General features: G+C 41.5%; 1 protein-coding gene across 1 annotated transcript in view; it reads left to right on the top strand.

Moving 5' to 3' along the window:
- Positions 1 to 1028: 1028 nt before the first annotated feature.
- Positions 1029 to 11505, top strand: part of LOC127570519 (integrin beta-1-like) — a 57444-nt gene continuing 46967 nt past the window's right edge. The window contains exons 1-2 of the mRNA XM_052016171.1: positions 1029 to 1151; positions 5055 to 5271. Coding sequence (XP_051872131.1) covers positions 1029 to 1151; positions 5055 to 5271 — 340 coding nt within the window. The remainder of the gene's footprint in view (positions 1152 to 5054; positions 5272 to 11505) is intronic.

Genomic DNA, 11505 nt, shown 5'->3' with positions numbered 1-11505 from the left:
TGCCCCTTTTAAATAAAGGCACAACATTATCTGTCCTCCAGAATAAAGGCCCAGCAATAGCTATTATCCAGGTTATTTCCTGTTTTCTCTCTTCCTCCTTCTTTAAATAGTGGAGTAACATTTGGTAGTCTCCAATCCATAGAAACAATCCAGAATCTATCCAACTTTGCAATGTGATAACTGGGTCATCCACTATCTCTAAAGCCACCACTTTCAAAACTCTGGGATGTCAATCATTGGGACATTTGGATTTATCAACTTTGAATCTCACCAGCTTCTCTGATACTATGTTTAACGAATACTTGATTCCTTCATTTTGTCATTCACAAGAGCTTTTATTCTCTAATATATGTGGCATGCTTTGTGTCTTATCTCCTGAGAAGACAGATGCACAGTGATTGTTTACTTACTCTGCCATTTCCTTATTCCCTGTTATAAATTCTCCTGCTTCTGTCTGTTAGAGTCTCAAACTTGCCTTTGCTTGTCTTTCCCTTTTTAAGAATCTATAAAAATGTTTACTGTCTGTTTTTATATTTCTCACCAGACAATTCTCATAATTCATCGTGCCTATCTTTATACATTTCTAGATCCTCCTTTGCCGAGACCAAAAATTCTTCCATATGTCAGACCCACTGCTATTTCTGACAACTTTATAAGCCTCTTGCTTGGATGTAATTCTATCTTTAATTTCTCTTGTCAGCCATGAATGAATAGCTGTTCCTTTTAGGATTTTTCTGTATTAAAGGGTTGTATTTTTTGTGCAACTTATTACTTTTTTCTAATGCTAACCATTGGTCTCTTCACCAGCATACCTTCCAATGTATCCTCCTAATCAACCACAGGCATTTCTCCTCTCACACCGTCATAGTTTCCTTTGTTCAGATTTATGAATCAAATCACTTTCAAACTGAATGTCAAATTCTATCATATTAAGATCATTCTTTCCCAAAGGCCCCAACACAACAAGACATCGATCACCCTTTCTCATTGCACAAAATGAGATCCAAAACAGCCTTTTGGTGTGAAATATGCATTATGGTTGTCTTAATTTTCCTTTCACGTTACAGATCCCAGTGAGTGTTAAAAGCCAATGCAAATCATGTGGAGAATGTATTCAAAGTGGAAAGAATTGTGGATGGTGCACAAAAGATGTAAGCTTTATGATCTATCCTATGAAAACTAAAGGTAGTTCCACTTATTACTTCTGTTGGGACTTCATTAACAGTCTGTTTAAACAGAAGGCAGGAAATCTATGGCACTTCTTTCAGAAGCAAGGATATCCCCTGACACCAGACTCCTGAAACAGACCCTCTATTCTGAGCTGTAAGAAATTACCAGAGGAAAAGATTCAAGGATGCACTCAAAGGATCCTTCAAGAAATGCATCTTCCCCACTGACTCCTGTGACATGGAGGCACAAGAGACTGCAGATGGAATCTGGAGCAACAAACAATCTGCTGCAGGGCTTTGAACCGAAACGTTGTCAATTCCTTTCCTCCCACAGATACTGCTCAACCCACTGAGTTCCTCCAGCGGATTGTTTGTGGCTCCTGGGAATCCCTGGCTCATAACCACTCAAAGTGGAGAAGGACAATTGGGATGGTATTGAGAACCTTGGTGCCGTGCAGCTTAAGAAGTCCTGTGACAGCAGTGGAAGGAGTGCACTGCCTCACATGCTCCCCACTGACCATCTCGTCAACTACCCTTGCTCTAGCCGTGGAAGAATCTGCGGTTCCCACACTAGCCTCATCAGCCACTTCAGAACCCGCAAAACCAGAGTGGGAATCATCCTCTACCCAGAGGGACTGCCTAAAACAGAAAGAAAGGAGAACTCCTGTAATAAGCCACAAACCAACACACAAGAGGGTAAAACCCTTTGAAGAGACACATCTGAAATAATAAAACATTGTGTACTTAATTCTGGGTTTCAGTAAGTGTTCACTACTAACTTGTTGCTAATTCTATTTTGAATTGTGAAAAAGTTTCAAATAAAACTAATATTTATACGGTCCCTCCTAGCTTTTGAGGCTGTGGAAATAATTTTTAAAAATGAATACTGTGTTAGCCATGTGCTCGGTGAAAATGTTCCAGGTATTTGAACAAGTTGCATGGATATTTAATAACTGGCAATGTTCAAAAAATCTTTAGTATTGTTACAAGATATTCCCTCAAGTGCTGAAATGCTTCTCGTTTCGGCATCTTTCATTCAGGATGTAATGCTCAATATCTAATGTCATAACCCAGGCTGTAACAATAGTACCCCCTTGTGATCTGAATCGGATACGGTGTATTTTGCTTGTGCCCTTGTGTTGGTTTCAACATTCTTTCCAAAGCAGACTAAAACATGTCAGAGAAACAAAAGCCACAATTGAGTCATTAAACTGCTTTAGTTACAGACAACGAGTGAACATGCAGACTAATAGATGTAATGCAATCTCAGTTCATGTCAACTAACTGCAGAAAGCCCAACAAAAACAAAAAATCTAATTTTGAAAAAGTCACATTGTGCCTATTTAAAACCTCCCAATCAGCATTTCTAATTCTGGAGCAAGTTTCCCCTTGTTAGGTCTGAATACCTACCCAGACAAAGGGTGGCATAGTGGCACAGCTGGTAGAGCTATTACCTCACAGTTCTGGTGACCTAGGTTCAATCCTGTCGTCTATGCCGTCTGTGTGGCATTTGCACTTCCCCCTTTGACTGTAAAAGTTTCCTTCGGGTGCTCTGTTTTCCTCACACATCCCAGTGATGTATGGGTTGGTTAGTTAATTGGCCACTATAAATGGCCCCCAGTGTGTAGGTAAGTGGTAGAAGCTGGAGGGAGGGGGGAGTTGAAGGGAATGTGGGAAGAACAAAATAGGATTTGTGTAAATGAGTGCATAATGGCCAATGTGGGCTTGGTGTGCCGAAGGGCTTGTTTCTGTCCTGTATGATTCTGTGAATATAGACAAGTTATGTTTACAGGCAAAAATATGATAGACACATATTGAAGAAAAGTGAGGTTATACACTTTGACAGGAAAATTAGAAAGTCAGAGTATTACCTAATTGATATGCAAAGGGGTTAGAGTGTAAGAGTAGGGTAGTCAGGTTACAGCTGTACAGCACTTTGATGAAACCTGACTGGATATACAGTGTTCAGTTTTGGTCTCTCTATTCAAGAAAAAATACGCAGTAGAACTCTGATAAACCGGCACTCTCAGGACTTTAGTGGCTGATATTCCAGACCACTGGATGTTATTCCCATTAATATTTCAGAATTAATTCACTTTTTTGTATTATAATACATTTTCCAGTGAACCCGGTAAGTTTAAAGGAAGCATGGGAAACAGGGTCCTGTGTGTTTAAAGTGAGTGTGGGAAACAAGCCTCTGCTCAACTTAAAGGGAATGTATTGGTATTGGTTTATTATTGTCACTTGTACCGAGGTAAAGTGAAAAGCTTGTCTTGCATGCTGATCGTACAGGTCAATTTATTACACAGTGCAGTTACATTGGGTTAGTACGGAGTAAATTGAGGTAAAAACAATAACAGTACAGAGTAAAATGTCACAGCTACAGAGGAAGTGCAGTGCAGGTAGACAATAAGGTGCAAGGTCACAACAAGGTAGATCGTGAGGTCAGGGTCCATCTCATCGTATAAGAAAACAGGGCCCCAGTGAGTTTAAAGGGAGTGCAACGATGGGGGATCTGGTGCGTTAAAAGGGAGTGCAAGGACTGGGGTCCAATGAGTTAAAAGGGATTGTGGGTACCAGGGCCCAGATGAGTTTAAAATGAGGCTGGAACTGGGGCCCAAGTGATTTTAAAGGGAATGCAGCAAAAGTCACCCAGTCAACCAGATGCCAAGCCATTAGGATTTCTGAATTTTTGGATAACAGATTATCAGAGTTTTACTGTGCTCGTCTCTGAAGTGGTGCAGTGAAGGTTTACTAGGTTGATGTGAGGATGCTTCCCCTGATGGGGGATTGCAGAACAGGAGCCATAGTCTCAGGAGAAAGGATTGACAACTTAAGTTTCAGACGAGAAGGGGAATTTCTTCTCACAGACAGCTTTGAATATTTGGAATTCCCTCCCCTCGAGAGCTGTGAATGTTGATTCATTAAATAGATTTTTTGGAGTATAAGGTGATTAAAGGTTATGGGGATCAGGAAGGAGAGAGGAGTTGAGACCAAATATCAGATGAGCAATCATTTTATTGAATGGCAGAACAAACTCAAGGGGCTCCAATTGTTATTATAGAACATAGAGTATTGCAGCACAGTACAGGCCCTTCAACCCACAATGTGGTGCCAACATTTTATCCTGCTCTAAGATATATCTAACCCTTCCCTCCCACATAGCCCCCCATTTCTCTATCATTCATGTGTCTATCTGAGAGTCTCTGAAATGTCCCTAATGTATCTGCCCCCACAACCTCTGCCAGCAGTGCGTTCCATGCACCCACCACTCTCTGTGTAAAAAACTTACCCCTGACATCCCCCTTATACCCTCCTTCAATCACCTTAAAATTATGTCCCCTCTTGTTAGCCATTGTTGCCTGGGAAAAAGTCTCTGATCTCTTTTGTTATTTCTTATGTTATCGTGTACCGAGATATAGTAGCTGGCTGACATAGCCCTGTTGGCTTTTTCCCTCTATGTTCTGAGTTAGTAGGGGGTGGTTTGATGCTGTAGCGTGGAAATTATTCCTGTTATGTACTTCTCCAGTACTCCTACCAATCAAACAGACTACCTTTCCAACTGCTTGTGGAGTGGACTTGAAGAAAGAATACATTAGTGCTCCACTGAACCACAAGATGCTCTGCTCAATGGCAAGGCCCTCGGTAATGGGAAATAGCTATGACAGAGCTTTGCCCTCTTATAGTATCAGTGTTTATTTCAGATGATGTAAGGAAGGATTAGGATAAGGAGAGTGGTTTTGTGCTATTCTAACTAAAATTGGGTGCAGGTACCATGGACAGATCAGCCTCCTTTTGTTAAGCTCCTAACAAAAGGAAAACTCTATTGAGGTTTATGCTATTTAACCACACATCCCTATCTAATTGGTCCTGTTTTATTTATAGGATTTCTTGCAGCCAGGAGAATTGACAATAGCACGCTGTGATGATATAGAAGCACTAAAAAGGAGGGGATGTGCAATGGAAAATATTGAAAATCCCAAAGGTTCGTTGAAAGTATATACCAATAAAAACCTGACTGGCCGTGTAAATGGTGTGAAGATAAAGCTGGAAGACATCACACAAATTCGACCACAGAGGCTAGCCCTAAAATTACGATCAGGTAACTCAACTGCAGTATGACATGAATGAATCTAATTAGCATCTGTTGTGAATGAGTATTAGTTGTCATTAGCTAGGCATCATTGTCTGTTCTGCACCTTAGGATAATATAGGAAACCTGATAAGTACAGTTCTAATGATGAATTAAAATAAAGCTTTTAATCTATTATTCTCATTATGGAAGTTGATCTCTCGCATTTACTGCTGTCATTTCAGTACCCAATGTTCCCTGGATTTCATTTTATGTCTATTTCTATGAAATTCCTCAGATTTTCTCCCAGCTGTCTGAACTAGGGGTTGTGCCCTTACTACTCCATGCAAGTAAGGTGGCCTCACACAGACCTTACAAAATTTAACGGGTCATCACTAGAGGACATCGTGGAGGGTGACCCAGCAGGGTTATGCCCAGTGGAATTTCAGAGCTGTGAATCTGATCAGTTGCTATAATTGCCAGGCAGATGTGATTGAGGTGGTTTCACAGTGCTGCAACATTAATTCCTATACAATTCCAGTTCATGACCTTATTATTACAGCTCAAGAACTATGGTATATAAAACTGCCTGCATGAAGCTTGATCACCTCTATGGTTTCAAGTATGTTTTCAGCTGTTCCTCCCTTTCCATGATGTCCATTATTGCCTAAGAATCAAATGGCACAGTTACAGCTGGGATCTGTCACACAGCCGTATCACAGCTGTGGCAGGAGATAAAAAAAGGTTTTAATTCTGTGTGATTCTTCTCTTACCTCAGTTTTCTAGCTCTTTCCCAGATAGGACTCTTTGCCTAATTCAGTTTGCTCTTTATCCTTCAAATCTTTCAGTTTTCTTTGAGACAGTACTTTCTGATATGGTTCAGTTTATCTTGCTTACATTTGTTATTATAGCTGTGCTTACTTCACATTCTCATTTAAAACTCTGGAATAATGACAGTCAACAACATCAAGAGCATTAATGTATATCCCAGGCTGGGATCTGAAGAATTGTCCATACAGAGATGGTGAGCTGGGAAAGAAATTCAAATCAACATCAACAGTTCCATGACCATTTTCACAGTGTACTCTGCCTTTCCTTTTCTCTGTAGAAAGTGAGGGGATACCCTGTGATCAAACTGCCAGCCCTTTCAGGACTTCCAAAGCTGCCTGCTGTCAACAGTGGCCCACTGTCTGTCTGTTACTGGCACCTCAGCAACGTAATAGCTGGAAAAACCTTCTTTGACCCAGTGAATGGCCATCAATGAATGGGTATTTTCTAAGAATCTATCTAACAGAAATTTGAATAATCAAGTATCACCAGTATATTTCCTGTATATGCAGATTTGATGTGACTGTTGCCCAGGGTCTCTCTGGGACTTGATGACATTGAAACATGTCCTTTGGTTGGACCTTTCTAAAGATCTGGAGCTCTTGCATTTTCAGACACCTCCTTTAATTTAAACTTTTTGCAGTTTGGAATTTTGAATTTTTGCTTTTTATTTTCCGTTGCTCTTCACTGCTTCTGCTCAACAAGCTCTCAGCTTTTGGTCGTGGTTTAGCTCTGTCTTTCCCACTGATTCTCCTTCTTCAAAGATTAACGTGTCATCTGATAACAATGTTTAAGAGGTATTTAGACAGATGCATGAACAGGCAGGGAATAGAGGGATACAGACCATATACAGGCAGATGGGATTAACTTAGATTGGCATCACAGTTGGTGCAGACATGGTGGGCTGAAGGGCCTGGGCCTATGCTGTACTGTGCTATACTCTATCTGCTATGGTTGTTACCCCATTGAAACCTTCACATGCAGCTTCCAGTTTTCCCTGAAATTTCTCTGGTGCGGTTTCAATTCCAAATGGCACTCATCTCTAACGGTATGTACCAAATGGTACATGGCAGCAGGTTAAATGTGTGCCATTCTCATTAAGCTCTACATGCCAGAACTCGTTCTTTATATCCAGAACTATTTCTCAGGTCTGCAAACAGCTTCCATTGTCTTCATTGGATAGCGACTCCTCTTCAGAACTTCATCAAGGTTTCTTGAGTTCTGGCAGATTCTTAGTTTGTCATTTAATACAAGCCCACATAAGCTAAACTGGATACCAGGGAGTAGGCATGTCTATTGGTAATACAATCTCTGCCTTGGTAAGTCTCTCAAACTTTGCTTTAAGTTTTTCCTTGAGAGCCACTGGAACATGTTTCTCATGTAGATCTAGCTTGCGTAGACATTCCAGTTTGCCTGTTTTGTGAAAGACATTCACTTATGGCTGAAATGACTGCTTGTAATGAAGCGAGCTTCATGATCCTGCCATGTACGTTCAGCAGTCCCATCTGATGGTCTGTGCTGGTTCAAAAAAATGGGTGTAACATCTTCTGGTCCACTACCTCAAATATCTCTGGACTTTTTGGGTTCATCCCCTTCAGCGAGCATCTCTGAGCTGGCTGCAGTGTAGCCTTGTGGTACATTGAGGGCACATGACCTGTTGGTTTCAACCACACTGCCTCAAGATTGACCGTTTGCTTTGAATAGTTATCTTTGTACAAAATCTCAGCATAGGTAGATCTAATGAATGTTCCTTACACTGATATGACCTCATTTGACATTTCAACTGGTGCTCTGAGTCTTACCCTGACTTGCGTACCTCACCTCATCCACTCAATGTCCTTTTCACTGTTAGACCATAGAAGAATACAGCACAGGAACAGGCTCTTCAGCCCATGATGTTGTGCCAAACTAATTAAACTAGTAATTAAATGCCTAACTAAACTAATCCCTTCTGCCTACACAAGGTCCATATCCCTCCATTCTCTGCACATTCATGTCCCTATCTAAGAGCCTTTTAAATGCCTTTATCGTATTTGCCTCCACTACCATGCAGGTAGGTGGTGAGTACCTGGCAGTGCACTCTCCTACTAATGGAAACATCCTCTCTATGTCCACAGTATTTGGTAAGTTTCAATGAGATCCCCCTCATCCTTCTGAACTCCATTGAGCACAGGCCCAGAGACATCAAATGCTCCTCACACTGGTGGGTACCTGGCAGTGCATTCCAGGTACCCACCACTCTCTGATCCATATATTTTCCATCTTCCCTTCTCAGCCACTTAAGTTCCCATCCACAATACTTAAAACCTTTGGTCAAACTGTTTTCTTCCTGTATCTTGCACTTCATCATATGTACTACCATCTGTTGATATTTCCAGCCTGCCTATGGATAGTTTGTACCTTTGCATTAGTTAACTGTGTCACACATGGAAGCCATTCCTAACAGGTGGACTCCCAGATACCACATGTATCTAAGCTCTGATGGCTGAGCCTTTCAAATCTATGAAACATCAATTATCTGCTAAATATGTTGTGTGATTTCTTTGGGAGCGTACATGACAGAACAAATGATTTGTCATTGGATTTCCCAACAAGAAATTTGTCTAAAGAATAAATACAGTGGAAACAAGTCCAAACTCTTAAGAAAGTAGGAAAGGACTCATCCTGCTCCGAGCTGTGTGTAAAAAAAGGATAACAGTCAATTGTTTCATTTACAGGCAGGTTGCAATGTGCTTGCAACATAACTAACGTATTCTCCAAGGTCTCATTTGAGGACCTTTCTCTATAGTGCAATTCTCTCCCCTTGTGACTAATGAGTTACACTAACATCTTTACTTTTGTCTGTTTTAGTTTGTCTGCTATATACAGCTCAATGTAGACTGGAAACTCTTCCTTCCATTGTCTTTATTCTTTAGGCAAATTACTTGTCAGGAAATCCAATGTCTCAGGCAGCTCAATTTGTTCCATTATGCCCTCTCATAATTGAATCACACAGTCATAGACTCAAAGTCACACAGCATAGAAATAGGTCCTTCATTTCACTGTGTCTCTGCCAGCCATCACGTACCTGCTCTCACATGGTTAATCTCTGAATCTTCCCTATCTTTCTGGATCTCTCTGTCTCCACCTCAGCAGTTAGGCCAGCTACTACCATCTATTTCAAGACACTGAGATGTCTAATGCCTCCTTTTTAAGGATAACATGTTCCAGAATTTTCTCCCTGAATTCTCCACATACAATGTCTTTCTCTATGTTGAGTACAGATGAGAAGTATTCTTTAAGACCTCACCTATGCTATTCAGTTCCATACATAGCTTGGTACTTTGGCCCCTAATGGGCCCGAATCTTTCCCTGGTTATCTATAAGACCATAAGATATAGGAGCAGATTTAGGCCATTCGGTCCATCGAGTCTGCTGCGCCATTCAATCATGTCTGATTTTTTTTCAACCCCTTTCTCTCGCCTTCTCCCCATGACCCTTAATCCCCCTACCAATCAAGAATCTACCAATCTCTGCCTTAAATACACCTAATGACTTGGCCTCCACAGCCCTTGTGGAAATGAATTCCACAGATTCACCACCCCTTGACTGAAGAAATTCCTCCTCATCTCAGTTTTTAAGGGATATCCCTTTATTCTGAGGCTGTGCCCTTGGATCTTAGTCTCTCCTACTAATGGAAACATTCTTTCTATGTCCACAGTATTCGGTAAGTTTCAATGAGATCCCCCTCATCCTTCTGAACTCCATTGAGCACAGGCCCAGAGACATCAAATGCTCCTCATACGTTAAGCCTTTCACTCCTGGGATCATTCTTGTGAACTTCTTCTGGACCCTCTCCAAGGCCAGTACATCCTTCCTTAGATACGGGGCCCAAAATCGCTCACAATATTCCAAATGCAGTCTGACCAATGCCTTGTAAAGCCTCAGCAGTACATCCTTACTTTTATATTCTGGTCCTCTTGAAATGAATGCTTACACTGCACTTGCCTTCTTTACTACTGATTCAGCCTACAAGTTGACCTTAAGGGAATCCTGAACTAGGACTCACAAGTCCCTTAATATAGTTATAAAATAATTTGGGATTTTCCATAATCTAGCCTGCCAATGCCATTTCATGCCTCCTCTTTTCCTTCTAATTGCTTTTTAAAGCACCCCCCCTTCACATTCTATACTTCTAATAGAACATAGAACATTACAGCACAGTACAGGCCCTTCGGCCCACGATATTGTGCCGACCTTTTAACCTAATCTAAGATCAATCTATCCATTCCCTCCCACATACCCCTCCATTTTTCTATCATCCATGTGTCTATCTAAGAGTCTCTAAAATGTCCCTAATGTACCTACCTCTACCAACACCCTGGAAGCACATTCCACGCACCCACTACTCTGTGTAAAAAACTTCTCTGATATCCCCCCATACCTTCCTCCAATTACCGTAAAATTATGCCCCCTCATATTAGCCATTTCCGCCCTGGGAAAAAGTCTCTGACTGTCCACTCAATCTATGCCTCTTATCATCTTGTACACCTCTATCAGGTCACCTCTCATCCTCCTTCAATCCAAAGAGAAAAGCCCTAGCTCGCTCAACCTAAGACATGCTCTCCAATCCAGGTGGCATCCTGGTAAATCTCCTCTGCACCCTTTCTAAAGCTTCCACATCCTTCCTATAGTGAGGCGACCAGAACTGAACACAATATTCTAAGTGTGGTCTAATCAGGATTTTATAGAGCTGCAACATTAGTCGGGGGAGTTCAAGAGCCACAAGGTAATGAAGGCCAACATGCCATACACCTTCTTAACAACCCTATCAACTTGCGCAGCAACTTTGAGGGATCTATGGACTTGGACCCCAAGATCCCTCTGTTCCTCCACACTGCTAAGAATCCTGCCATTACCCTGTATTCTGCCTTCAAATTCAACCTTCCAAAGTGAATCACTTCACACTTTTCTGTTTTGAACTACATCTGCCACTTCTCAGCTCAGCTTTACATCCTATCAATGTCCCCCTATAACCCTCAACAACATTCTACACTATTCACAACACCACCAACCTTCGTGTCATCTGCAAACTTACTAACCCACCCTTCCACATCCTCATCCAAGTCATTTAAAAAAAATCACAAAGGGCAGAGGTCCCAGAACACCACTGGTCACTGACCTCCAGGCAGAATACGCTCCATTTACAACCACCCTCTGCCTTATATGGGCAAGCCAATTCTGAATCCACACAGCTAAGTTTCCCTGGATCCCATGTCTCCCGACCTTCTGAATGAGCCTATCATGGGGAACCTTATCAAACGCCTTACTAAAGTCCATATACACCACATCCACTGCTCTATCTTCATCAATGTGCTTTGTCACATCCTCAAAGAATTCAATCAAGCTTGTGAGGCATGACCTGCCCTTCACAAAGCCATGTTGACTATCCCTAAT

Source organism: Pristis pectinata, chromosome 5 (assembly GCF_009764475.1).
Source record: "Pristis pectinata isolate sPriPec2 chromosome 5, sPriPec2.1.pri, whole genome shotgun sequence".
NCBI lineage: Eukaryota > Metazoa > Chordata > Chondrichthyes > Rhinopristiformes > Pristidae > Pristis > Pristis pectinata.
Note: the sequence above shows the minus strand (reverse complement) of the source record. Positions and strands in the feature narration are given on the sequence as shown.